The sequence below is a fragment of the Eumetopias jubatus genome, unplaced genomic scaffold, assembly GCF_037043125.1.
Source record: "Eumetopias jubatus isolate StellerSeaLion01/CBP00866 unplaced genomic scaffold, mEumJub1_p1.0 scaffold_5, whole genome shotgun sequence".
In the NCBI taxonomy this organism is placed as follows: Eukaryota; Metazoa; Chordata; class Mammalia; order Carnivora; family Otariidae; genus Eumetopias; species Eumetopias jubatus.
This window is the reverse complement of record NW_028274811.1, coordinates 429,147-456,208: the sequence shown is the minus strand read 5'-3', so window position 1 is coordinate 456,208 and position 27,062 is coordinate 429,147. Positions and strand designations below refer to the sequence as shown.

Here is a 27,062-nt window from a genome sequence, read left to right as displayed (position 1 = left end):
TGGGGAGATGCCCAGCAAGGAAAGGCCTGGGGTAGCACTCCAGTGGTCTGGTTACAGCCTCTCACTCACTCTCAGGGTCCCACTCTGGTCCAGCCCAACACACCCTGGTGAGGTGGCCAAAGTGCAGGGGGCTCTTAATTCCAAGGTTTAAATAATAGTTAAGTAAGATGTACAAAAAACCGGGACACCTGGGTGGCTCTGTTGGTTAAGCATCTGCCTTCAGCTCAGGTCATGATCCCAGGGTCCTCGGATCAAGTCCCACATCGGGCTCCCCGCTCAGGAAGGAGTCTGCTCTCCATCCCTCTCCATCCACCTCTCCCCCTTGCTCTTGCTTTCTCTCTCTCTCTAGCTCTCACTCAAAAAAATAAATAAAATCTTAAAAAAAAAAAGATGTACAAAAAAACTAAACATATGTATCCCTCTGGCTCAGTAACTCCACTCCTAAATCTTATGCCTGGGAGAAGAAAATCGCATACTTATGTTCACCAAATGACAGATTCTGGTATTCAGAGCACTGTTCATAATAGCCCCACACTGGAAACAACCCAAATGCCCATCAACAGAAGAACAGAGAAACAAATCTGCTTTACTTACACAATGGAATATTTGTACCAAATTGGAGTGAAGGATTTATGACTCTATACAATGGCATGAATGAATCTCTCCTGGACATTAAGTAAAATGAAAGCAGCCAAGCAGAAAAGCACACACTGTATGTTCCATTTCTGTGAAGTTCACAAAAAGACAAATGAATTCATGGCTGAAGAAGTGAGGACAGTGCTTGCCTGCTGTGGAAAATGAGCGGGAGTGGACATGGGATTTCCGGGGGTGCTCCATTCCTTGTTCTGGATGTACACTTCGAAATTTTTTTCAGAGCTATAAATTTATGATTTGTGCATTTCTGTGTGGATGCTACATTTCAAGTGGAGCAGAGAGAAAGAACCACCAGTATTTCTGGAATCTGTAACACTGAAACCACCCACAAACCCACAACCAGACTCAAGGCAGACCCACCGGTTACACTCAGCCTGTCCAGCCAGGACTTCTGGACTCCGACTGAGGAAGGGAGTGCTAGGGGTAGGGGAAGAGCCTAACTCTTGAACCCAGAGGAGAGACACAAGCCAGAATCCCAACATCAAAAGGCACTCTGGAGGTCCTCTATTCCATGCATCCTAGCCCAGGCATCAGCTTTTTCTGTAAAGTATTAGATTGTAAATATTTTAGATTTTTCTGGCCACATACGGTCTCCAACCACATATTCATCTTTAATTTTTTTTTTTATAACTCCTTTAAAATTTAAAAACCATTCTTACTTCTTGGGACTTGCAAAAAGAAACCGAGGGCCAGATGTGGCAACCCCTGTGCAACCCAGCCAATGCCAGACTCCCTCTCTAGTACCTCTGACAGATGCTCCCAGTGTCCGTGTAACAAGAGCTTGCCTCATCACCATAAAGTGGCACTTAAGGATCTGCAGCTGGGAGGAGGGAAGCAAGATGGCGGAGGAGTAAGGTGACCTCGTTTCGACTGGCCCCCTGAATTGAGCTGGATATCTACCAAACCATCCTGAACACCCCCGAAACCAGTCTGAGATGTAAAAAGATACATCTGGATCTCTACAAGCAGAAAAACGCCACCAGGCACGAGGTAGGAAGGGCTGAATCGTGAATCTGCGGGCAGATTTGGGAAGATAAACAGAAGCGGGAGGGAGCCGCCATAAGCCGGTGCCGGGAAAGTGATATAACAACCGAGCGCAGAAAGCATCCTGCTCCAAAAGGGGCAAACACTCCAACCCGGAAAGGGCTTTAGAGCAGGGCTCAAACAGGATCTAGGAGCTGGGGTGGGGGGGAAGGAGGGGAGGCCCTGGCGGCAAGCGTGCCAACCGGGACCACTCGCTCTTTTAGAGGCACAAAGAGCAGAGACAAGCCGGGGCCCCTGGGTCGACCTCTGTGAAGGTTGCTGTGAGCGTGCACCGTGGGGAGGCTGCGGTTGTCACCAGGGCTTACAGAAACGGAGACTGTGTGTTCTGGAGGGTTCAGAGAAGAGCAGACTGATTTCTCTGCTCCGGGACAGAGGTTTGGGTGCAGCCATTTTTGCTCTGACCCCCAGAAGAGATGGAAGAGGCACTGAAAGCCACCAGAGAACAAAAGCTCAAAAACTCAGAAAACCGGTTTCCAAGGAGCCCATTCCCCCCACCCCACCCCCCGGGGCAACTCAGCCCAAGCCGGGTTGCCTGAGAAACAGCACAGCAGGCCCCTCCCCCAGAAGATAGGCTGGAAGAGCAAGAGGGTAACAACCCGAGGGGCCCCATAAAACTGTAAAACCCCAACAACACCAGGGGAAAATAGTATATTGAGCTCCAGGCATTGCCTCATGGCTTGTGTGTTTTTCAGATACAACTCTTTTTCTTTTTATTCTTTCTCTTATGCTTCTGTTTTTTTTTTTTTACCTTTTCCTCATTTCAACTAGATGTTCAATATATCAACTTATATTTCATGGTAGCTTTTTAACTTGTACTCTTTCACACCTACATTTTTTTTACAGATACATGCTTTAGTGTAGTCCTTTCCCCATTCAATATTACCTTTATATATATACCAGTTTTACTTTCCCTGTATTTCTGGGAAGTAGTGTCCTCTAACAAACAGAACAAAATACACCCAAGAAGAACTGAAACACCGTACTTTGCCCACAATGAGAAATTATAGCCCCCCTTCCCTTCACCCCCCTTTTTTAAATTTATAATTTTAAAAATGTTTTTAATTTTATAAATTTTATTCTTGGGTTTCATTTTGGCTTTGTTTTTTCAGTGGTGGCTTCCGACCACTCCGGATTTTCCTAGGGTGCATCTCGCCTGGGTTGTGGTTGATATTTTGGACTCTACATTCCCTCAACCATCCCTCAACAGAATGACTAGGAGGAGGAAATCCCAACGAAGAAAAGAACCAGAGACAATGGCCTCTGCCACTGAACTAACAGATATGGATATAAGAAAGATGTCATAGCATTCAGGGTAGCACTTAGGAAGTCATTAGCTAGGCTTGAAAAAAGTATTTGTGACAATATAGAATCTCTAAGGCCAGAAATGAGATCTAACTGCACTGAACTTAAAAATGCTATGAAAGGGAAGCAGTCTAAACTGGATACTCTTAACAGCTAGGGCAAATGAGAAAGAAGAACAAATTAATTATCTAGAAGATAAGCTGATAGGAAGGAAGTCAAGGAGGATAGGGATAAACATTAGAAGCCCATGAGATCAGTGACACCATGAAACATTCCAAAGTCAGAATTACTGGGATCCCTGAGGGGGTGGAGAGAGAGAGAGAGGACTAGAAGGTATACTTGAGCAAATCATAGTTGAGAACTTCCCTAATCTGGGGAAAGAAACAAGTGTTCAAGTCCGAGAGGCAGAGAGGACCCTTCCCAAGACCAGTAAAAATAGACCAATGCCCCGGTATATAATAGTGAAACTTGCTAATCTTAGAGCCAAGGCAGCTATCCTGAGAGCAGCTAGGGGCAAGAGATTTCTTACCTATGGTGGGAGGAATATCAGAATAATGTCAAACCTGTCCACAGAGACCTGGCAAGCCAGAAAGGGCTGGCGAGACATAATCAGGGTACTAAATGAGAAGAACATGCAACCAAGATACTTTATCCCATAAGGCTGTTATTCAGAATGGATGGGGAGACAAAGAGCTTCCAGGACAGGCAGAAACAAAGAATATGTAACCACCAAGCCTGCCCTGCAAGAAATAATAAAGGGGGATTCTATAAAAGTAGAAAGACCCCAAGAGTAACATAGACCAGAAATTTACAGAGACAATCTATAGAAACGGGCTTTACAGGCAATATGATGGCACTAAATTCATATCTTTCAGTAGTTACTCTCAATGTGAACGGCCTAAATGTTCCCATGAAACAGCACAGGGTTGCAGATTGGATACAAAGACAGGAGCCATCCACATGTGGTCTACAAGAGACTTATTTGGAACCTAAAGATACCTCCAGATTGAAAGTGAGGGGACGGAGAACCATTTATCATGCCAACAGACCTCAAAAGAAAGCTGGGGTAGCAGTTCTTATATCAGACAAATTAGATTTTAAACCAAAGATTGTAGTAAGAGATGTAGAGGGACACCATATCATACTTAAAGGGTCTATTCAACAAGAAAATCTACAAATTGTAAATATCTGTACCCTCAACATGGAGCAGCCAACTACATAAGCCAGATGTTGACCAAAATAAAGAAACATATTGATAATAATACATTTAATAGTAGGAGATCCTAACATTCCACTCTCAGCAATGGACAGATCATCTAAGCAGAAGATCAACAAAGAAACAAGAGCTTTGAAGGACACGTTGGACCAGATGGACTTCGTAGATATGTGCTGCAGAACATTCCCCCCTAAAACAACAGAATGCTTATTCTTCTCGAGCACACATGGAACTTTCTCTGGAATAGACCACATATTGGGTCACAAATCAGGCCTCAACTGATAACAAAAGATTGAGATTATTCCCTGTGTGTTATCAGACCACAATGCCTTGAAACTGGAACTCACTCACAAAAAAATTTGGAAGGAATTCAAACATGTGGAAATTAAAAAGCATCCTACCAAAGAATGATTGGGTCAACCAGGAAATTAAGGAAGAACTTAAACAATTCATGGAAACTAATGAGAATGAAAACACATTGGTCCAAAACCTATGGGATACTGCAAAGGCAGTCCTTTCAGCAATGTGGCAGAATACAAAATCAAAACCACTATGAGATATCACCTTACACCAGTTAGAATGGCAAAAATTAACAAGACGGGAAACAACAAATGTTGGAGAGGATGTGGAGAAAGGGGAACCCTCTTACACTTGGTGGGAATGCAAGCTGGTACAACCACTCAGGAAAACAGGATGGAAGTTCCTCAAGAAGTTAAAAATAGAGCTACCCTAGACCCAGCAATTGTACTACTAGGTATTTACCCCAAAGACACAGATGTAGTGAAAAGAAGGGGCACATCCACTCCAATGTTCATAGCAGCAATGTCCACAAGAGCCAAACTGGAAAGAGCCAAGATGCCCTTCAACAGACGAATGGATAAGGAAGATGTGGTTCAGATATTCAGTAGAATATTACTCAGCCATCAGAAGAATGAATACCTACCATTTGCATCAACATGGATGGAACTGGAGGGGGTTATTGCTCAGTGAAATAAGTCAGTCAGACAAAGACAGTTATCATATGGTTTCACTCATGTGTGGAACATAAGGAATAGCACGGAGGACCATAGGGGAAAGGATGGAAAATTACAGGGGGAGAAATCAGAGAGGGAGATGAAACATAAGAGACTACGGACTCTGGGAAACAAACAGGGTTTCAGAGGGGAGGCAGGTAGGGGGATTGGGTCGCCGGATGATGGGTATTGAGGGCACGTGTTGTGATGAATCATTGAACACTACATCAAAAACTAATGATGTAATATACGGTGGCTAACTGAACATAATAAAAAAAAAAATGAAGAAAAAAAAATTATCTGCACCTGAACTCTTGTGCGGGCTTCTCCAGCCTAAAAAAAGCTGATAGTGAGTGGTGCCTGGCTGGCTTGGTGGGAAGAGCATGCAACTCTTGATCTTGGGGTTGTGAGTTCAAGCCCCACCTTGGGTGTAGAGATTACTTAAAATCTTAGGGAAAAAAAACAAAAAGCTGATGTGAGTTTTCATGGATACATTTTCTGAAAGTCCTGTGAAAAATACACCAGCAGCTACCACCATTGCTAAGCTCCAGCCCGTGAGTATCCCCCACTGCTGCCATTTTCCCAATGCCCTGAGAAAGTGGCCTGATGCCCTGGGTATGCCAGGTCACCTGTTCTGACAACCCACAGCTCCAAGTTGGGTTCAAGAGACAGCTAGCAGTCCTCCTGCAAATAGGAGCATGCCTTGTTGCAGGGATGCCAGGGTTGCAAGGGGGCTTAAAACCAAGTCTCTCTTCTAATCTGTAAAGAGAGGCTTTACAACAACCTGAGGGAATATGAAGGAAGCCCCTTCCAGCTGGCACTTGGATATGAAGAATGGTAATTTAGAGAAGATAAAAGAAATATGTATTAAAGATTCTTATACACCTAGGTATTCTTCAGAATGGGTATCCATTATATGCTCCTTTTAAAAAGTCTTACCAGTTCCTTCAAGATGCTCCCTCTAGCCTTCTCTCATCATCTTCTCCCTGTACATGTTCCCTCTTGCTCTTTTCCTTCAGCTCTCCTCCTTCCTGCCTGGGTTCAGTGCACCCCCCTCCCCCAGGGCAGGCAAGAATTTGCTTTTGAGCAGCCTCCTCTTCCCTTGTTCTGCTCCCCAGCTGCTTCTGTGTAAGGTAAAACCTGCATTCAGAGATGGATAAGTATTCTGGCCCTGAAACACAGTTCCACTTCTTGTTGCTCAGATTTTCCCTCATGGCTCCTCAGGCTCAGTCAGGACCTCTGGGAAGTCTCCCAGATTGCATACTGGGAATTTGTTAGTTTCCTAACAAACACTCCCAATAGGTGCCCCACTGTAGGCAGGTCAAGGCTGGGTTTCAGCTCACTCCCGCTCCAAACATAAAGCTCTCAGAACCACTAAACGACAGATGGTGGGCTACTTTTCACCAGAGTCCCAATCTCTTGATCCTATTCAAAGAGGAAGAGAACAGGAGATGGGGTGAGTTTCTTCTATGGCTCATCTACTACAGGAAAGGAATATAATGGTAGGTAATGGGATAACCCCAGTGGGCACCGTTCTAATTATGGATGTCAATAATTGGAATTGGAATACCAACTTCACAACAAGCCTAATGTGTGTGCTACTATCATCTTTATTTTGCAGATGGGGATATGGCAGCACAGTTAAACTAATCCAAGGTCACACAGAAAGTGACAGATTTGGGGTGCTAAAACAGCTTGGGACCAGCCTCATGGAAGAATCTCCTTCAGATTATGCCTGGGCAGATACCTGGATAATTAGGGAGTTATATCTGGGTGAAGCAGTGAGACAAAAGCCTTTTAGGTGGGAGAATATGCCCAAACACATAGAGGCAACAGCCTGGCATGTGTGTGTCAGACTTCCATTTCAGGCAGATGGTTCTGCTGGCTGCAGGATGGACTGAAATGAGTGCAAATGACCCTTTAGGAAACTTTTTGTCCAGCCGGAAGCTGATGAGGTCAGATCTAGGATGGCAAGAACAGAGATTGAGAAAGCGGCCTAATTTTGAGGAAATAAAAATCAGCAGGACTTGGTGGTTGCAATTTGTTGGGTTTGTTCATTATTTACTCAGCAGATATGTAAGAAGTCCTTGCTGTATGTTCATCAGCACTATGATAGAGGAGCTGCATGTACAATGTTAACAGCATTTACCATCCTTGCTCTGTAGAACCTACGATTCAAGTTTGGGCCCAGAGAAGGAGAGGAGGGATTCCAGGGTGGCTTGAAGATTCCATTAGGGCAGGTGGTGTTCCTCAAACCAGTGACCAATTAATGAGGGCTACAATCATACCAGTGGATCTTGAACAGCATTTTACTTAAGCAAAATAGAACAGAACATATCAGGGTGCCCTGAATGCCATAAGGGAAATTTTGTTTGTTATATATGTGCAAGTCTATATTGGATTAACATGTGCAGTGCATTTCTTAGTGAGGGTGGAGTAAACCTTGTAAAACCTTGGGTTATGGAAAACCACACACTTAGAACTCTGAACTCCTTGAAGGGATTGATCATGCCTTACATTTTTGTTCCTATAAAGTGGAAGGATAAATGGATGAGTTATGCATGTATATGATGGATGGAATTAAAATGAACGGGTAGCTGGGTGGATGAATGGATGCACGCATGCGTGCATGGATAGGTGAGTGGACGGTGACTGGAAGCATTATCAATGAAGGCAAAAAGATCTACAGAAGTCAGTGTAGGGCATGCTGAGTCTGAGGTATCTAAGTGTTCGCAGGACAGTGCTGATGGACACAGAAGTAAAAGTCGCGGGAGAGATCAGGGCTAGGAGGCAGAGGCTCTGCAGGCAGCACTAAAGAAGTTAAATGGGGGCGCCTGGGTGGCTCAGTCGGTTAAGTGGCTGCCTTCAGCTCGGGTTGTGATCCCAGGGTCCTGCTGAGCAGGGAGCCTGCTTCTGCCTCTCCCTCTGCTTATACTCTGTGGCTTGCACTCTGTCTCTCAAATAAATAAAATATAAAAATAAAAGGGTTAACTGGTTTGAGGAGAAAAATTTGGGAGGCACGCGAGCCCCCACGCGAGATCCTCTGCCCTCGCAGCAACTACACACCACCGCAAGCCCCGCCCCGCTACGTTTTTGCAGCCCACGCCCCTCCCCCGAGCGCGGCCTCTGAGAAGACGTTCTTACTTACCACAAAGGTCTCCGGCTAGAAGGACCGGAAGTGCACCAGAGCTCGAGCTTGGCCGCCGCACTACCCCTCTTTTGGGTCGGTTCCTGGGTACTGGCTCAGCTGACTGCCGGATCTTATGTATCTGGCTAACTGGAGCGGCGGTAAGCCACTCAATGGCTTAAATTGATTCTCTTTCCACCTCTACCTATTCTTAGTCTTTTCTTCGGGCTGGCTGCATGGCCGGCCGGGCTCCCAGCTGTGGCGTCCCCTGGGGCATCATAGAGAATGTGGTCGTCCGTCGGCTCAGTCTACCCCTTCCCGAGTGTGGGTTAGAGCGCCTACGTCATTTTCTGTCGCCTCGGGCTGGGTGAGTAGTGTCGACACCTGAGGACACCTGGGTCGGGCAAACCCGGAGGGAAGCAAGAAACGTCAGGATCTGGGTTTGCAAGCTGAGCCTCAAAGGAAAGTGGAGGCTGCAGCCTGGTTCAGCCCCCGCTGCCCTTAGAGGACGACTGAGTCTGGACCGAGGGCTTTCGCGCCTTTGAGCTGGAAAAAGCCTGAGGGAAGGAAGCAAGGCATCTCTGCGGGCCTGAGGAGGAAGAGCAGGGTTGAAAATAGCCTTGGGTCACAAGTGTAGGTTGGAGGCAGGCCCCCACAGGCTGCGCATTAAAATGGCTGGCTATGCCACTACTCCTAACCCCATGCAGACCCTTCAGGAGGAAGCTGTTTGTGCCATCTGCCTGGATTACTTCAAGGATCCTGTGTCCATAGGCTGCGGGCACTTCTGCCGAGGGTGTGTGACCCAGCTGTGGGGCAAAGATGAGGAAGACAGGGAAGAGGAGGAAGATGAATGGGAGGAGGACGAGAACGACGATGCGGAGGGGACCATCGGTGGATGGAACAACTCTATTCGAGAGGTTTTGTACCCGGGCAATGCTGATGAGGTGTTCCAGGACCAAGAAGATGATGAACTCTGGGTTGGTGATGGTGGCGTCAGGAATTGGGACAACATGGACTATGTGTGGGACCAGGAGGAAGAGGAGGAGGAAGACCAGGACTATTACCTGGGAGACTTGAGACATGACCTGAGAATTGACGTCTACCCAGGAGATACTGGAAGAATACGATGAGAACGACCAAGAGCTGTATCCTGACACCCACCTGCCTCCTCCAGCCCCTCCACCTCAGTTCACCTGTCCCCAGTGCCGAAAGAGCTTTACACGTCGCAGCTTTCGTCCCAACTTGCAGCTGGCCAACATGGTCCAGATAATTCGCCAAATGTGCCCCACTCCTTATCAAGGAAGCTGGGGGAATGACCAGGGCATCTGCTCGAAACACCAGGAAGCCCTGAAGCTCTTCTGTGAGGTGGACAAAGACGCCATCTGTGTGGTATACCGAGAATCCAGGAGCCACAAACAGCACAGCGTAGTGCCATTGGAGGAAGTGGTGCAGGAGTACAAGGTGAGAGGCACAAGGGGTAAAGAGGGTGGGGGGTTGAAGGGAGTGGAGAGAAAACAAGGGGAGCTGGGAGAGATGGGTACTTGCTAGTTGAACCTCTTTTTGTGAGAGATGAGGGCACAATAATGGAGATGGGTATATGTAGAGAAAGGAGACAAACTGGTTGAGGCTGACTGGCTTCCCCAGGGGAAGCTAAGCAAAGACACAACAGTCACCAGAAGCTTACTACTGTTACTCTCTTTCAATCTGAGTGTAGGTGACATATCCCTAGTATTTGATTTCCCTCTGTTGTGTCCTGAGTCTGTACCTGACCAAGATCCCAGGACCCTTAACACATTAGAAATGGAAAGCCATAATACTTGTAGATAATAGACATTTGGGAACTCAGAGCAGTGTCAAAACAGATGACTGGAGAAAAAACACATACAAAAAAACATGACTGGTATTGATAGGCTGAAATGCCAGGTTTGAGTCCTGGACAAATTAAGTGCAACTGGACACACGCCCTTCCCAAAGTCTGAGGTTGCTTCCTCACCGTCAGTAGGGTCCGTTTTCCCTACAGAGGGAGGCAGAGGACATAAACATCTTTTTGATGGATCAGAAGCCTCATGCCCTAATTACTCTCCTTTCCTGGTATTTTATCACAGTGAAAGGAGTGAGGGATTTAGGAACAGATGACCTGGCTCTGCCACTTACTGTCTAATCTTGGGCAGGTCTCTACCTCTTAGCTTATTTTCCCCTAAATTAAGATTAAGAGATCATGTATGTGAAAGTATTTTATAAACCATAAAGCACTAAGCAAATGTCTGCTTTTTTTTTATATTCCTCTAAGTTGTCTTCTTTTCTTTGGGTTCTGATTTTGTTAATACACTGCCGAGTTATTACAGAGTTGTCTCAATGACAGCTTCCTTACCAAAAGCCTAGGTGAATGTGACTCCTAGCAGTACCCAAGGAAGGAGAGAATGTCTCAGGCCCGTAAAAGTCTTATCCTGGATATTCATTAGCAGCTGCTCACATTTCAGTGTACTTTACAGTTTATAAAATATTTCCTCATGTTCTCCTATAGTAGTGGTTTTCAAATTGTGGGGGTTGACCAATTAGTGGGTCTTAAAATAAATGGGTCATGCTCAGCATTATTTTAATATTAGACAATACATCAGAGTGCATGGAACATACTAAGGTAAACACTGTCTTATGTACACGTGTGTATACTTGGTCTGAGAGTAAAACATTGCTTACTCTGGATTGCAGTCAAAACATAAACAGAACACTGTCCTAAGACATCATACATTAGCTATTATCATACCCTTCCAACTTATAGTTACTGGTAAGTGGACACATAGGACACAAATCTTCACTACAAATCACTGCTAATTTTATCAAACGAACTTGACTTTAAGCACAAACCCTAGCACCATGCTTTCCCCAGGGTAACAAAGGTTGCTGCCCCGAGAAACTATGTCCTTTACTTCTGGGTTTTAGTATACTGAAGGTGATGTAAGAAGGTAACCTTTCAATCCTCTGTTAGAATTTTCTGAAAGGATTTCAAAACTGAAATTTTAATTGAAAGCCAATTTAGACAGGAGAAAAGAGATGGTCTATTCAACCAGGGAAGCCATAGAACACTCTTACTTATAAAGCATACCAGTAAATATAAATAGCAAAACCAAGTAAAACAAATTGGGGATAAACCCTTTCAAAATATAGAATATTTAAAAGAAAATACAACTTTTATGTTCAAACATATACCAGAATTTAGGTAGATGGTATTGCCAAACATAGGAATTACGTTAAAGAGGTAAAAATTTTTTATGTATGTATAAACTTTTAGTAATTGATGACATAGTTTTGTTACTGCCTTTCATTGCTCAACATATAACATTACAGTAGCATAATTTAGAATTTTACTGAATAAACTCTCATAGTAATAGTTATCATTATAATAAACTTTTTGTATAATGGTTTATTTAATATTATGCATTATCCATCACACAGTTCTGGTTACAGTGAATTTTTGTCAGCTACCAATTCAACACATTTTTTATCTACTTTGGAGGTAAGCAAGCTTTTTAGTTTTAGGGACTGAGTAGAGTGTTGTCACTCAGATTCAAGGAATAGTCAGTGATTTTTAGGAATAGGAGGGAAAGGCATTCTCTCCCTTTATATTATATTATAAATACATTATATTAGCATTGCAGATATGGAGAAGAGTTATAGTTTACAAAATTATATTTAGTGTTGTAATGTTAAAAAGAAAAAACATTTCCTAAGAAATAAAGTTGGAAAGAACTCCTTGGCTGGTGGGAGTACAAAGATAGAACAAGCAGCATTCAGAGTAAGGCCTATAATTAATGAGGTATGACAGGTTGGGTAACTGCAGATGTTCACTGTGGGTATGGTGCTATTTATACTGCTATTTTTATAGCATATCCAAGACAGTTACATTGTTTGGAGGTCAATGTTCTTTAAAGTTTAATTTTGTATAAAAAGAGGCTTTTTAGCTCTGAAAAGCTTACTTATTTGCATCTTCCATTTTGTCCATCCCATGAGTTAGAGTTCATCTTGACTCTTCAAGCTAGAATGAGAGGATTCTGAAAGTAAGGTCATTTATAGATTTGACCAAGGGCACCATTAAATGCTGTCAGGTTTTAGGCGGCAGATGGGTGTATAAAAAGGAAATGAACAAAGATTTCACTTCTTGGGGCTCAGGCATAACTGGATGCCTATATTTGCTCTGCCACCCAGCTGCCGCCAATAAAATCACTCATCGTTCTCCAAGAGGGACCAGATGCTTCCACCATCAGTACTGCTTTTTCTCTTTTCTCCTTTAAGGTAGCTAAAGATGGCAGCCGAAAAATTTTTTGAGGCTTTTATCAAGTATATATTCACGTTATGACGCAGAAGATAGGGTGAACTTCTTCAGTTGAGTTACCTTAAAATGTTGGGCAGTGACACCATGCCAAACACTGTTAAATTTATGCTATAAAAACAGTGGAGTATTCTGCAAAGCACAATTCTATGCAGCTTTAAGATTGGACAGTATTGGAATATTAACAGCAATCTTCAAAGGCTATGAAAGCATAATATTAAATAGCCCTTTTAATTGCAAAGGAGAAAAAAACGGACAAACTTGTGAAGCCTTGCATTCCAAGTGCTCCCACAACTTTGAGAGGAAATTGAGGAATTCCAGACTTTCTTCATCTACTTCTGCAGTCTTAACTCTGGATTGATGACTGAGTATATCAAACTTCAGGTTTTAAAAAATATCAGCTCATCCTTCTTTGCTTAGTTGAGAAGAATCTACTGATAAAAATGTGCTTTGCTTATGTTTAAAAGAGGCTTTAAAAACTGTGAGTGTACTGGTTTCATAAGCCTAATACTTGACCACTAAAGACAATATTTTTGAAGCTGTAGCAAATGAACTGAGTTGGAGGAAAATTATAATATTATAAGGGTATCCATTACAGTAGTGTTTTAGATCTGGGTTTTTGGCAAAAACTGAAGAAAACTGTGTTTAAGATGTACTGTAGCAATCACCACCAGGTATCAGCTTCCATCATCTGGCCCATAATCTACTGGAAATCTTCACCTGTCAGTTAGCCTTTGTGAAAAACGGTAGATTCGATCCCAGTTTGCCTTGATTTTTGAAGATCTGTTCAGAATGCTGTTGGAGAGTATTTTCTGTTACATACTGAGGTTCCTTGGTTGTCAACTGTATTCAGCTGAATTTATGGACAGAACTGATTTTGGAACACCAATGACAAAACAACCCTCTGATTTTGGAAACCACCTAAAGAGAATCTGTACTTTAAAATTTCATAAATTAAAACTTTCAGCAGAATTTAATGCATTGAAGCTTAAAACACATAGACCGTGAAATGTCAAAAGGCAAGCACCAACATCCCTGCTTGTTTTGAAATACTTTAAGCAAAAAAAAAAAAAAAAAAGCAAAACTTACCAAAAATCCAGCTACACAGAGCAAGCTCATACTAAAAATGTCCAATTTGCTTGGCCATCTTTGAAGGACTAGATTCATAAAAGTTATTTCAAGAAAAAAAACATGAAATATCCAGAACTATTTTGGGTGATTCTTCTTGACATTGTTCTTAAAACCTACCCGTGGTAGCTTTTGGAAAGAATGTTTTCACTGATATTTGGTCCTCACTGAAAGAACTTCAAGAGGAGTATGTAAAACTCAAAAGTCTGATTGTTTTGACTAGAAACTTCCAGATAAAGACTCTAGAGAAATTGGGATATACAATGTTTAAAAAGATGAGAAGAATTTATTCTGTTTTCTCTTTACATCTCAAAAGCTTTTTTGGGGGGAGGGGGTATATCCAGCTTTGGGGAGAAAGCAGTACCAGAGTATTATTAAAGCAGCTTGTGTTTTGTTACATCTTCTACACCACCCAGGAAAGAAAAGTTAAGGCTTAACGGTGACTGGGTTATCACATCATCTGAATAAATTTTGCCTTCCAAAATTACCGTTGCTTTGATTTTTAGTCATGATACTTAATTGTGAAATTTTAAATAGCACTGAAGGTGGGAAAATGTGAGATTTTTAGGTAATATGAGAAGTAGAGCTATGGGTTACAAAAACATTGAGAAAAACTGGTATATCCATATTCACCAGATACTCATCTGTTTAATGAATGTTTTCCCTACTAGGTTCAGCTGTTGACTGTTGTATCACAAGTCAGACTGTTTAAACTTGCTCCTCGCTACTCCTGTGGCTGTACGTGGGACCTCATCTTTAAACAGACTTGCTAAACATCTGAAATCCTCATCTCCAGTTGCATTAGCTCTTAGCCTTCTAGTGCAGTCAAATACACTCGTTATACCTGCCCTTCAGTTTTATGGAGGCCACAGTTCCAGACTCCTAATTTTTTTCCTTCCCAATTTAATAGACACTTGCTAGCCTTAATTATTATCCCACTGAGCCTGGACCTCATGAGTAGTCGGGACTTTAAGAACTGATCTACACTGTAGTCTAGACCTGTTTCTCAACCTCAGCACATTGACATTTTGAGTAAGATAATTATTTTCGGGGGAAGGAGGCTGCCCTGTGCACTGTAGGATGCCTAGCCGCATCCCAGGACTCTACCCACCAGATGTTAAGTAGCAACCCCCCTACCAGCTGTGAAAACCACAAGTGTCTCCCAACATTTCCAAATGTCTTGTGGAGAGGGGTGAGAGGAACAAAATCATCCGTGGTTGAGAACCATTGGTCTCTACTCAAGGAAAGTGGTCAAATCCACAGATGTGCCATTACCAGCTTTACTTATGCCCTATAGCCAGTGACTGACCTACGTGTTTTAAAAAGTGTTCAATGGAAGAATAGCTCCACCTAGCTAGAACCTTATTAAACGCAGTCTTAGTGGATTCATAGATATGACTCCTACTTCTCCCAGCTCTTGGCAGGCAGGTGGCAGAGTCAGCAGACCTTTTTTTAAACCAGAGCTGCCTCTGTCACTGCCATTTGGGAGAACAAGGACTATGACAGATAAAGCAGTGTATGAAATGAAGATCTAGAAATGATGAGTAAGGCAGTCACTTCAGCAAACATCAGTTTCAGCAGAGCCAATCACTTTGACAGTCATTTTTTTTGCTTTGGTTTTTAAGTATTATGCAGAACTTATAAAACCAGAACCTGTCTGCTCCTGTTGGTGTGCGTGGCCCTGGAATCACACATATAATATCAGCTCCTAAAGCACTTCCTTAAAACCTAGGTCTCTTCTGCCACTGGCCATCAACCTCTGGCCCCTATGCCATGCCTCCAGAAATCTTTATAGGACCTGTAGTTCTATGCTATTCTCCACCCCCAATCCCTGACCCCCCCCCCTTGAAAGTTACCCTGTAATAGTGAAGTTATTACAAACATTTACTGACTGATAAAATAGGATAACAAATAGGGGGGCATAAGACAGCCTGCTATACCAGGTCTAAAAGAACTTTACAACAGTGGAAGTGTTCTCAATCTGTGCTGTTTGATATAGTAAGTACCACACAAGCTACCTTGAGCTTGAGCTCTTGAAATGTGTCTAGTCCAACTCAGGAACTGAATTTTTAATTGTATTTAATTTTAATTAATTTGAAATAGCCATACATGGCTAGTGGCTGTCAAATCACAATGAATTGTACAGTTCCATAGAAATAAGGCAGGTTGAATTCTGGTCCTTTCTAGGACTCTCAGGAGTAGAAGCAAGTCCAAAGGGAAGATGAAAAAGAAGTGGGAACTCTCTTTTCCCAATCAAGAGAGGTAGGCTTAAAGGTGGTATTTTGGAGCATAGAAGAAAATATTTAAAAGAAGGCCTTCTTGTATTTTTTAAAAATGTGACTAAAACAGTCTTGAACCAGTTCCACTTGTGATTCATGTGGATCACATGTGAGAAATCTGATAGAGGAAAACTCTAATAGGAAGTAGCTAAAAAACAGTTTTACCCTCTTCCCAAAAAAGAGCCAGGGCTGGGGCCTCAAAATAGGAGGATTGTGAGAATAAATAAGGTTTTATTTGGTGCCTGACTTTTTGACAATGGGATGTGGGGCAAAACCTAGCATTAAAGTAGGTAAGTGGGTTCTTCCCTTTCTCCTCTCACACCTAAATCCTGACAGAGGGTGATAAAGAAATCATGGAGTCCTAGAAGGGAAAGCAGTCTGTACTGGCAGTGATAATGAGAAAAGAGGAAGTGAGAGGTTTTAGGAATAACAGGGCTGAAAAGGAGGAGACTGAGAGCTAAAAGTGGTGACAAATTTAACTTTTAATGATACAGTCTTTGCCCACAAACCACAGTCCTCAGAGGTACAGTGTGAGAACCCTGGGCAGGGGGAAATAGCTCATCTTGGCATGTGAGAAGTTGAAGATGTGACAGTAGACCAGCAAAGAAGGAAATGGCCCTCTAAGTTACTACTCTTCTTCCCACCTCTATCCCTCCCAAAGGAGGAAAATGAGCTAGAAATTGCCTTAAAAAAAGGGAGGGGCTTATTCTTATTCTTCCATAGCTTAGGCCTTCCTAATCTTTTACCCCATCCTAAAGGACTCAGATGCGGTTGGTCAAAGACTTCTGATTGACAATTCTACTTGGTACCAAGCAGGGCACCACAAAAATGAAGGACAAAGGTCACCTGGAAGAGGATCCTGGGAGGTCACACCCCCTTTTTGTCTGCATTTCCTAAGCACATAGAATCCTCTCTCTCCCCCTCCAGCAGAGGATGGAATTTCTCAGCAAACTCTGGTTATTTAACCCCAGTATGAGCCGGAAGGACTGTTTCCTCTTCAGCTTTCTTATCTCGTGGTAAGTAGCCAGCCTCAAAGTTCCATTTCAACATATTCTCCCAACCCTAGTTCTTATCAAATTCTCTTCCAGGTAAAAAGCTGGGAAAAAAAAGGCACCTTGGGTTACCTTTTGTTTCTCCCTACCACCTAATGGTGTTTTAAATCCTTTAACAAGCTAGAGGCTTGCCTTTTCCTAGCATGTTTATAATTCTGCCTGGACTACAGCCCAGACCTGCCTGGGTCATGCCCACTTCCACAACCTCTGACTGCATATCTGCTGAAGCACCTAGGGTCTGGGGAATCCCACAGTCCATCTCCCAGGGAAAACACAACAGAATCCCTTAGCAGCTTTCTAAGGGACTGTTAGACCTCAGATTTCTGCCTAAGATGGACAGTAAATATTTATCAAGAGACATAAAGAAATTATATGTGATTTTTTGCTAACATCTGTTCCTGGCATTGATTTAATATCACATCCCTACCTCTCACCAGGAATAATGGAACAGAACCTACAATAAGAATAGAACTTCCCATGTTTCCTTCCAACCTTTTTGAGCTTAATTCTTTAGGCCTCATCTTGAAAGTTTCTATAATCAGAACCCAGTTCTAGACACTGGAGTGAAGAAGGTGGGGTAAGGAGGAGAGATATGGATTAGATGAAATGTTGACTCACTCATAAGGCCAGTAGGAAGTCCTCAGTGCCTCCTTTTGTAGGACTCTCATGACCCTCCTACAGATCCTCCTGTCCAGCTTCTAAACTCTTCTTTCTAGTCTTACTCTTCCAAGCTCCCCTCAACTCTGACAACAAATGACTGTCAGCAAAATCAAGTGTAGGCAGGAGAGGGATTAGATAATCCTAAAGAGACAGTCCTAGGCTTTAGAACAAAATTCCTTACTAGTCAACTCCTCGATAGGGGCTCCCTAATCACCTTGGGTTTCACTCTATCCTAACTTCCCATTTGAAACCATCTCCCAAACCTCTGCATGCAAACCACTCTTAATACCTCTTCCCCATGGTGATCCCTCTGCCTGAAACACCCTTTAACTACTTGCCCTTAAGTACTTAGCCTATGAGGCTAGTCACCAAGATTAGAATCTTCCACAACCAAACCCTCTACCAGCAAATGCAGCCCAAACAGACCAGTCCCTGACTTCAGGGCACTGAGGAAAAGCCCTGAGGGATTCAAATAAGGGCAAATTGAACTAAGTGCTGTGAAGGCCCCGAACACCATCACCATGAGGGCATGAAACAAGGAACCTAACCTAAACTTGAGGGTCACAAGAGAGTTTCCCTGATGTGGCAACCTGAGTTGAGACCTGAAGGAAGCTTAGATTTACTAAGAAAAGTGAGGGTGGTATATGGTGGGCCTTCCAGGCAGAATAATGTGTGTGTTCTGTGTAGGAGAGAACTGACAGTTGGAAGAGCATGGGAGACCCAGTGTAGCCACAAAAGGAGTATGGGGCATGCCAATGCCAACCAAACTGAATCTGCAGAGGAACAGCAAAATGAAGGGAAGCCACTTGCTTTAGCTGACAGAGGCCCTCTGGTCTTGGCCACACCCCTTTCCCTCAGCCCCTCACCTATCACCCACAATAATCCTCACCACCTCATGGAAGGGAAGACCTGTCTCATCTCCTGAATGCTGGCAGGAGGGAATAGAGGCCTCTGTTCCTAGAAGAGGTCACAGGCCTCTAGCAGGGAAACCAGAGGGGCTTCTTCCAGCTATGTCGATCTTCGGGATTCCCAGCAGAAAAGGAATGGTGAGAAAGACTTCCCTTTTTTTTTATTTTATAAATTTATTTGACAGAGTTGGCAAGAGAGGGAACACAAGCAGGGGGAGCTAGAGCAGGAGAAGCAGCTCCCTGATGAGCAGAGAAGCCCATGTGGGGCTCGATCCCAGGATGCTGGGATCATGACCTGAGCTGAAGGCAGATGCTTAACGACTGAGCCACCCAGGCACCCCAGAGACAGACTTCCTTAGAAGAGCATTTCCAATTTCTCTCCTTTGTTTACCTTGTCTGGGCCTGAAGGTGGTACCAGTGGGGACATGGGAGAGGACGGGCAGCCCAAGGGATGGGACCAGAAGTGGATGGGGAACTTACCAGAGGGGTGGCCTTAGGAGCAGAAAGAAGACTCTGCAGAGTAACTTTCCCCAATTTCTCCCAAGGTCGGGTGCGGCCCTCCAGCAGGTTTCCACCTCCCAGAGGCCAGATCAAAGACACCTGGAATGAAAAGGCCCAGAGGCCCTACCATGCCTACAATGGCAGCAGACTGTTATGGGAAGCACGTGGTTTACTTAAGATGAATCCCGCAGCGGAGAGAAGTCATCCCACTGGAAGGGGCCAGGCTTGAGGAGTGAGTAGTCCAGGTGGGCCCATATGCCTAGCAGGGAGCTGCGAGGTCCCAGAGGGAAGCAGGCATGTATGGGGCTCAACTCCAGCTTGGGCTGAAGAGGGTAAGGCTGCCGCTGCACCCCGTCCCTGCACCCAACTACACCCAAAGTGTCCGGAGGGTCAGGACCAGGCCTCCCTCGATTCAGGAAGGCCCCTCAGTGGTTTTGTGGCTTGCCAGCATCCTCTCCAAGAGAAGGGAGGCTGGAGGAAAACTCCCGAGGTGGAAAGCCCAATCCTGTGGTCCGGTCGTCCGGAAGTCCGTTACATCACATTTCTCCCTCTCCACTGGCATTGCCAGATCGGTGCTGGTGGGCTCCAATGCAAAACGCGAGTTCCTGCCTTGGCCCAACAGGACGGGGCGCTGCCAGAACCGTCTCAAAGAGTAAGGGGCCCGCGTAGGGCGAGGCCCTCGGGTTGCGGGAGGCCAAAGACAGCTACAGAAATCTCAGTCTGGTCTCGGTAGCCCGAGCCGAGGACTCGAGGAAGGGGTCCGCACAGAGGGGGCCTGGGGAGGGCGGGGCTAGTTTGGGAACCGCCCCTTTCTGGAAAAAGGCCGGGCGGTGCCGAAAAATCGCGTTCTAGAGCAGGCCTGAGACACCTGGGAGGCTCGTTTTAAACCTGTACTCCTGGGAATGCGTGGGTGGCTCAGTCGGTTAAGCGACGGCCTTTGGCTCAGGTCATGATCCCGCATGGGGCTCCTTGCTAAGTACGGAGCCTGTTTCTCCCTCTGCCTGCCACTCCCCCTGCTTGTACCCTCTCTCTGATAAATAAACAAACAAACAAAATAAACCTGTACCCCTGGCCCTACCTCAGGGATGTTGATTCCACAGGGGCTCCCTGGCAACATTCAAGAAAACAGAGGGCCAAATGAGGTTTCTCGAGGGGGTAAATATGACTAAGGAATGATCTCTTTAGAGAGTATAGGTAGGAGATAAAGGAAGTGTGTTCTTGAATTGAGAGCAAATCCTCTGCATGTACAGGCCAACAGTCAGGGGAGTGCGCTGGCATCTCCACTTGAAGATGTGTGGAATCTCTCACCTCTCCGTTTGTCCCAACCGCCCAGAGTACTTGAAATGACCCGAGCTATGAACAGCGAGCTGGATATTGGTGCGGGTGAAGGTAGGAGTCTCTCATGACCACAGGACAAACAAAACATGTGAGTCGGGGTCCAGTTCGAGTTTAGTGTTGCTAAAGAGAAAAGACAGGTGATGTACACAACTGGGACCCTTGAAACATAGGACCGCCCCCTGAGAAGCCATGGTCCTTCCCCACGCCTGCTGGCCCTGTCAACTGCCCCTCACCTCCATCCCACTGTTTGGTTTTCAGCAGCTCCAAAACTCCAGCTCAGAACTTTTGGCACTGACTCCTTCCCCGCCCCCCACCTCGCCCCGCCCCCGTCATATTCGGTCCCTCTTACTGGAACCTTATCCTCCCATATATCCGCAGGGCTGTCTCCTACTTTTCCTTCCTCTCGTTGCTCCAGTTTCCCTCTCAATCTCCTTTCCACTCACCCCATCAAATGTAAATTCCAAGAAAACCAAGTCCTCACCGTCTTAAGTTTGCCTGCATTTACTCTGCCAGGAATTGCTCTGGGCGCTTTAACCTATCTTAACTCATTTACTCTCAACACCATTTTTCGTAGGTACTATTATTTCCAACCTCGTTTCACAGATGTGAAACTTAATACGTGTTACAAACAAAATAAATACGTATGTATAATCCCCCCTTATTTTGCATAGATGACAGCGACTGCTATCACGCTGGTCTGTGCCTCTCCCCCTTTAAAAAAATATGTGACAAGGGCGCTATCTGCCAGCATCATCTCTTAATATCAAAGATGTGCGGTAGTGGGAAGAACCACATATTCACGTACCATAAGGTTAAATGGGAGGCCGGTAGGCAGCCCGGGAACCATGTTCCACTGCTTCCCAGTCTGAGGGCACCTCCTTGGGGGCACGCCTGGACCCGCTGACCCGCAGACCCGCCGACCTTTCTGTGAGGTGGTGAGGCTCAGAGCCGGCTTTCGACCCGAGTCCGCAGAAGTCAGAACCCGGAGGCCTTTCCTCTCCTTCTAGTTTCTGCGACGCCTCTCCGCACTCCTGCCACGGCGAGAGCTGGGGGGCCGACAAGCAGCCCACAGGCCGATTTTTCGTTCCTCCCGGGTTTTTCTTTCCGTAACCCATTCCTGTCTGAACTTCTGCCTGGGCTAAGTCCTTCCGGACAGGGAGTGCCTCAGTCAATTCCCTCAGAGCAAAAACCTCTTGAGGGAGCAGCTGCCCACTGCGATGGAAATCTCTCAGGGGTTAATAGTTCACCTGAGCAGTGTACTTTAAAAGCTGAGTACCATATTTTTCATATTGCTTATCGTTACTCACAGTTCTCACCTCGAAATTAAGCTCCCTCAGTGTCGCCCTCCGAGGCACCGAGCGGAAAGGGCGGGGCTCGCGCTGTGCCACGTGGGGGCAGTGGTGAAGGCTCAGGGCGAGCCTTCTGGGAATATGCCGTGTACCTTCCGTCTTCCGCTTCTTACACATCATGCCCCAGTGGACGTTTGAGGGGCCTTTTTAAACGCTTGTTGGAGTTGGTTTCAGCATGTTTTTGTGTAGCACTGCCAAACTATGTTGCGTAACGAGGGAACCATGAAGTTTTGTTTTTTCACCTCGCCCTTTGCCCTACGTGGCGCCGCCATCTTAAACAGAGTGAATTATGGGGGCCGCCATTTTTGCTCGAACAGGCGGGTATTTCCGGTTCCGGCGGGTTCCTTTTCTCTCTTTTCCTCTGCAGGGCTGCGGCGGTAGCAGTTGCGTTGCTGGTCTCTCTGAACTATCCAATTCCATCCTTGTCGCCGCGGCGACACCCGCACTCGCCGCTGCCATGACTGAGCAGATGACACTTCGTGGCACCCTCAAGGGCCACAATGGCTGGGTGACTCAGATCGCAACCACTCCCCAGTTCCCGGACATGATACTGTCCGCCTCTCGAGGTACGGGCTAAGGTGCGGGGCAAAGGATTGAAGGATGAGTGGGTTGCGCGCGTCGCTGGCGTTGCCAGTGGCGCGCGAGTTGGCGGCTTGGAAAACTCCGTCCCGGTGTGAGTTGGGGCATGCGGACCCGGGCCTAGGCCTCAGGCCGGATAAGCCCCTGAGGCATCCCCACCGCAGAGAAGGAGACCTAGATTAGCTCGTGGCTGGCAGGAGGATTGCAGGGTTGGAGTTTTTATTTCTTACCCACCTTCTCGCAGGTGTGGCTGAGTGTGCACAGAAGCCTGCGGGGTCGGGCGGGGCGGTGATGATCCCAACATGCCATCTGAGTGCCTGTGCTGAGATCCAGAGGCTGTTTCTGAGCTTCTGCCCGGCCCTGTGCTTAGTGGGTGGTGGATGGCCTCCAAGGGAAAGTCGTGACTCCAATCACCTTGCTGGCCTGTGCCTTTTTTTTACCCTGCCCTCGGTTTTTTCATTCTCTGAACTTGGCAGCGTTTGGAGGCTTCTTGTTCCTTTTGTTGGCCCCCACACTATTAAAAGTAGTCTGAGGCTGGGGTAATATTTGGCGCTTAATTGGAAAGCTTGTTGAGTCTAACATGTTTCATTGAAAGCATCCAGTCCGGTAGTTTGTAAAGCAACTTTTCCAAATTAAGCACTTGTGGCAGCCCTCAGCAGCAATTGTAAGAATCTCACAGCTAGTCTTCCCACACCCAAGCAGTAGTGTTTATGCTTTAGATGTCAGATCAGACTCAAAAAAGATGTTGAATTGATCTAAATGTTAGAAAAGAGCATCCAAAATCTGCTAAAGTTCTGTACCCCTGAATTTAATTTTCATGGCATTACTTAGTTCTACTTGACTCTTTTTTGAATAGCCAGTCACTTGGCCTTGACTAATAACAGCTCCCAGCCTGTGGTTCTCCTCCGCCTTTGAGTGTCTTTAATTTGATTTATGTCCACCAATGAACTTGAGGGATCCTGGATTATCCAGTAGATCAGCAAATGGCTATGGGGTTCCTCACTGGGTTTTTTCCCTTACCTCCCCTAGATAAGACCATCATCATGTGGAAGCTGACGAGGGATGAGACTAACTATGGCATCCCGCAGCGTGCTCTTCGGGGTCATTCCCACTTTGTTAGTGACGTGGTCATCTCCTCAGATGGCCAATTTGCCCTCTCGGGCTCCTGGGATGGAACTCTTCGCCTTTGGGATCTCACAACGTAAACTGCTGGTCAATTAACTCTGGGGCACTGGGAAAAAGCTGGGCAGAAATGATGTACATGTGTTGGGAGGTGGTTTCCAAGGGACAGTGAGGTTCATTGTGGGAACTGTAGGGCAAGAGAGTACCTAGAAAAGATAGTTGGGTTTCTTTGGTTTCCATCCTTGCTGCTTTTAATTAGTTAGGCAGAATTGTTAGGAGTGGGCTGGTTGAGCAGTTTTGCCATATACTGTGGAGGGGGAGTAGGCAAGTGTTTGAAGCTGGTAAGCTTGGGAGCTCAGTCTTTGGATGGTCAGGCATAATGGAGGATCCCAGTGATGACAGATGACATTGTCAGCCAATCCCCATGCGGGAGTGAGGACATGTCCTGCAATTCTGAAGGGATTCTCTGGCATATGCTCAGCCGTGGGCCTGTTGTGATCAGACCCATGTCCAGACTCATGATTAATGGCAGCTCCAGTGAGACGAAAAGGACAGGGAAATAGTCTGATGTGAAAGATGTTTGCGGCATTTAGAGACTGACCAAGTCCTCCTCCTCAGGGGTACCACCACACGCAGATTTGTAGGACATACCAAGGATGTGCTGAGTGTGGCCTTCTCCTCCGACAACCGGCAAATTGTTTCTGGCTCCCGAGATAAAACTATCAAGTTGTGGAATACTCTGGGTGTATGCAAATATACTGTCCAGGTAACTGTGAAGGCACATGTAGAAAGCACATGTTGAAGATTCTCTCCTACTCTTCTTATCCTTGGCAGTACGTGGTGATTTCAAGCCTGGCCTGGACTCTAAAGAGTTTTGTTAATACTAAGATTTGGGTTCTGGGGGTATGAATACTTCCCATGTAACTGAGGGAAGGGGTGGTGGGTTTCATGGGAACCAGGATCGTGTCTCCTGATTTCTGTCTTCTGCAGGATGAGAGCCATTCGGAGTGGGTATCTTGTGTCCGATTTTCACCCAATAGCAGCAATCCCATTATTGTGTCCTGTGGCTGGGACAAGCTGGTCAAGGTGAGCTTGGAACCAGGGTGTAGGGCCTTTACCAGCCAGAATATTCTCCCACTGCCTCCCAGGTGGTCATAGGCTCTAACTTTGAAGGCTCTGTCCCTCAGTTGGCTTTTACTATGGCTGTCTTCTAAGTACAGGCCATTAGTTCTTAATACTTGCTCTGAAGTAGCTAATTAAGCCCAGTGTCCCCCATAAAGCAACACACAGAACATTTGTTATCTTTTTCAATCTGAATTGTCCTTGGGTGACCAAGACAAATTCTTTTTAACTTTTTTGTTACTGATAGAATGAAAAATGGCCACCCTGTCCTGGAATGCTTTTAAATAAGGTGCCATGCCTTTTTCATTTGTCCTGAGCCCTCCTGACCCCAGTGGATTCAGAGCCAGGTTCTCCATCTATTACCCCCCAACCTCCCAAACCTAGGTATGGAATTTGGCAAACTGCAAGCTGAAGACCAATCACATCGGCCACACGGGCTACCTGAACACTGTAACTGTCTCTCCAGATGGATCCCTCTGCGCTTCTGGAGGGAAGGTATTGAGGAACTGGGAGTTTACCTTACTACTGAGGGACAGTGTTTTAAAAAGAATACTTATGATAACGAGAGAGCAATCTAAGATTGCTTTCTAGAAATAACATAGATAAGGCATACCGTTTGAAACAAAAATTGTTTTCAGTAAAGCTGGTTTCTTGAAGCTATTGATGAGTAGGTTTCAGTCCTTAGAACTGATTGTAGTTATTTAGAAGTTGTCAGAGATGTAGGGTTGGTGAGGTTTCCTGCATGAAAGGAAAGGCTTTCAGAGATAAATATTGGTATTTGAACCCTTAGCTTTTGGGACATTTGTGGGGGGAGGGACAGAATTTTGAGACTGTTGAGATTAACATCTGGAATAGGTTTCATATTGCCCTAACTCCTTTATCTTCCCAGGATGGCCAAGCCATGCTGTGGGATCTCAACGAAGGCAAGCACCTTTATACACTTGATGGTGGGGACATCATCAATGCCCTCTGCTTCAGTCCTAACCGATACTGGCTCTGTGCTGCCACGGGCCCCAGCATCAAGATCTGGGTGAGTGTGGGCTATAGTTAAGGCCGAGCACCTGGCTGTACTCTGAGCCCTGGCAATGTTGTGATTTCCTCATATGTCACTGATGGGATTCAAGCTTCCTGAACAGCTAACCATGGGGCTGTCAGTGGAGATCAAGGAAGAGCAAGTTAACAGCTTCCCAAGATTGGGATTTACAGTGGTGGCAGATACTTATCTACTAAAGGGGATGGCCAATTACAGTTTACTCAAATTCAGCACAGTTGACGTTGGTCTAGATTGTTCTCATGGGGGAGGAAAGGAGGCAATTCTGTGCATTTTATAGGCTGTTCAGCAATATCCTCAACCTCTACCTGCCCCCCCCATGCCTGTAGTAGAGTCCCTCCTTATCCTGATTTTGCTCCTTCCCCAGGACTTGGAAGGCAAGATCATTGTAGATGAACTAAAGCAAGAAGTTATCAGTACCAGCAGCAAGGCAGAGCCACCCCAGTGTACCTCTCTGGCCTGGTCTGCTGATGGCCAGGTAAGTAGGTCTCTCCTTAAGTGATTTGGCTTCTACCTTTTCTCTCTCCCTTTATGCTCTTGGTGTGTCTTTGACATAAAGTAAAATGACAAAATTAGCCAGGGTGATTTGGGAGGACCAGATTAGCTGTGCCAGTGAATAGAGTACATGTTCCCGAATTGGAAGGAAAATTGATCTAGCAGGCAGTGATTACCTGCCTTCAGTTAACACCTTAGATAACCATTTTATAAAAGTATGAATCCTTAATACCAGCTGTTGCCTTCTCTAGGAATATATACCACCTACAACCTGGTGGTTAGGAGATTGGGGATCTTAAAAGAAAGGCCATCTTTATTACTAGAAATGCAGAGTTCTGTGGCTCTGACATGACCTATCATTGTCCTTTCTCCCTTGCAGACTCTGTTTGCCGGCTACACAGACAACCTGGTGCGTGTGTGGCAGGTGACCATTGGCACCCGCTAGAAATATGGCAGAGCTCTAGGAATAAAACATTGGTTTTCTGACTTTTAGAAAGTGTCTTTTTCTGATAAACAAAGCTACTTTGTAATGTTACGCTACATCACAATATTCTGTGTCTCAGGTATAGATCCTCTAGGCCTCCCTTAAGCCTGAAGAAAATGTTCTTCAGGAGTAGTAAAACCTCCGTCCTAGCTTATAAAGAAATAACTGAACAAATAGGCATTTTGTCATTCCTCAAAGCCCTATTACAAAACAAATGTTTTGAAACTCCTCAGGTTAGAGTAGTCTGTCAAATTGGGTCTTTTTGTTGATTTTTGAATCCCATCTATGATGAAGCACCTCTTCACTAGAAG

General features: G+C 45.3%; 2 protein-coding genes, 1 long non-coding RNA gene and 2 other non-coding genes across 5 annotated transcripts in view; 4 read left to right on the top strand and 1 right to left on the bottom strand.

Moving 5' to 3' along the window:
* Positions 1 to 9,371, bottom strand: part of LOC148164233 (uncharacterized) — a 59,398-nt gene extending 50,027 nt beyond the window's left edge. Inside the window, exon 1 of the long non-coding RNA XR_015768152.1 lies at positions 8,378 to 9,371. This is a non-coding gene — a long non-coding RNA (uncharacterized LOC148164233). The remainder of the gene's footprint in view (positions 1 to 8,377) is intronic.
* On the top strand, positions 8,363 to 14,298 carry TRIM52 (tripartite motif containing 52). Its single transcript, XM_028093771.2, is given in 3 exon segments — positions 8,363 to 9,458; positions 9,460 to 9,817; positions 12,647 to 14,298. Coding segments are annotated over 3 exon segments (822 nt in total). The 5' UTR covers positions 8,363 to 9,027; the 3' UTR covers positions 12,680 to 14,298.
* Positions 14,299 to 22,225: 7,927 nt separating this feature from the next.
* On the top strand, positions 22,226 to 26,753 carry RACK1 (receptor for activated C kinase 1). Its single transcript, XM_028093769.2, has 8 exons — positions 22,226 to 22,464; positions 23,507 to 23,678; positions 24,218 to 24,365; positions 24,590 to 24,685; positions 25,106 to 25,216; positions 25,611 to 25,751; positions 26,140 to 26,250; positions 26,647 to 26,753. Exons 1-8 carry the CDS (start codon positions 22,356 to 22,358, stop codon positions 26,710 to 26,712), a joined length of 954 nt encoding a protein of 317 aa, XP_027949570.1. The 5' UTR covers positions 22,226 to 22,355; the 3' UTR covers positions 26,713 to 26,753.
* On the top strand, positions 22,760 to 22,827 carry LOC114201229 (small nucleolar RNA SNORD95). Its single transcript, XR_003607605.1, has one exon. It is a non-coding gene; the product is annotated as a small nucleolar RNA SNORD95 (small nucleolar RNA).
* Positions 23,985 to 24,063, top strand: LOC114201228 (small nucleolar RNA SNORD96 family). Its single transcript, XR_003607604.1, has one exon. It is a non-coding gene; the product is annotated as a small nucleolar RNA SNORD96 family (small nucleolar RNA).
* Positions 26,754 to 27,062: the final 309 nt, after the last annotated feature.

What these genes read in the sequence shown, in the direction of transcription:
- RACK1 (XM_028093769.2), top strand. Translation starts at nt 22,356, where the DNA reads ATGACTGAGCAGATGACACTTCGTGGCACCCTCAAGGGCCACAATGGC. An exon ending in TATGCAAATATACTGTCCAG is followed by an intron (nt 24,366 to 24,589) that starts GTAACTGTGAAG and finishes TGTCTTCTGCAG; the next exon opens with GATGAGAGCCATTCGGAGTG. An exon ending in GCCCCAGCATCAAGATCTGG is followed by an intron (nt 25,752 to 26,139) that starts GTGAGTGTGGGC and finishes CTCCTTCCCCAG; the next exon opens with GACTTGGAAGGCAAGATCAT.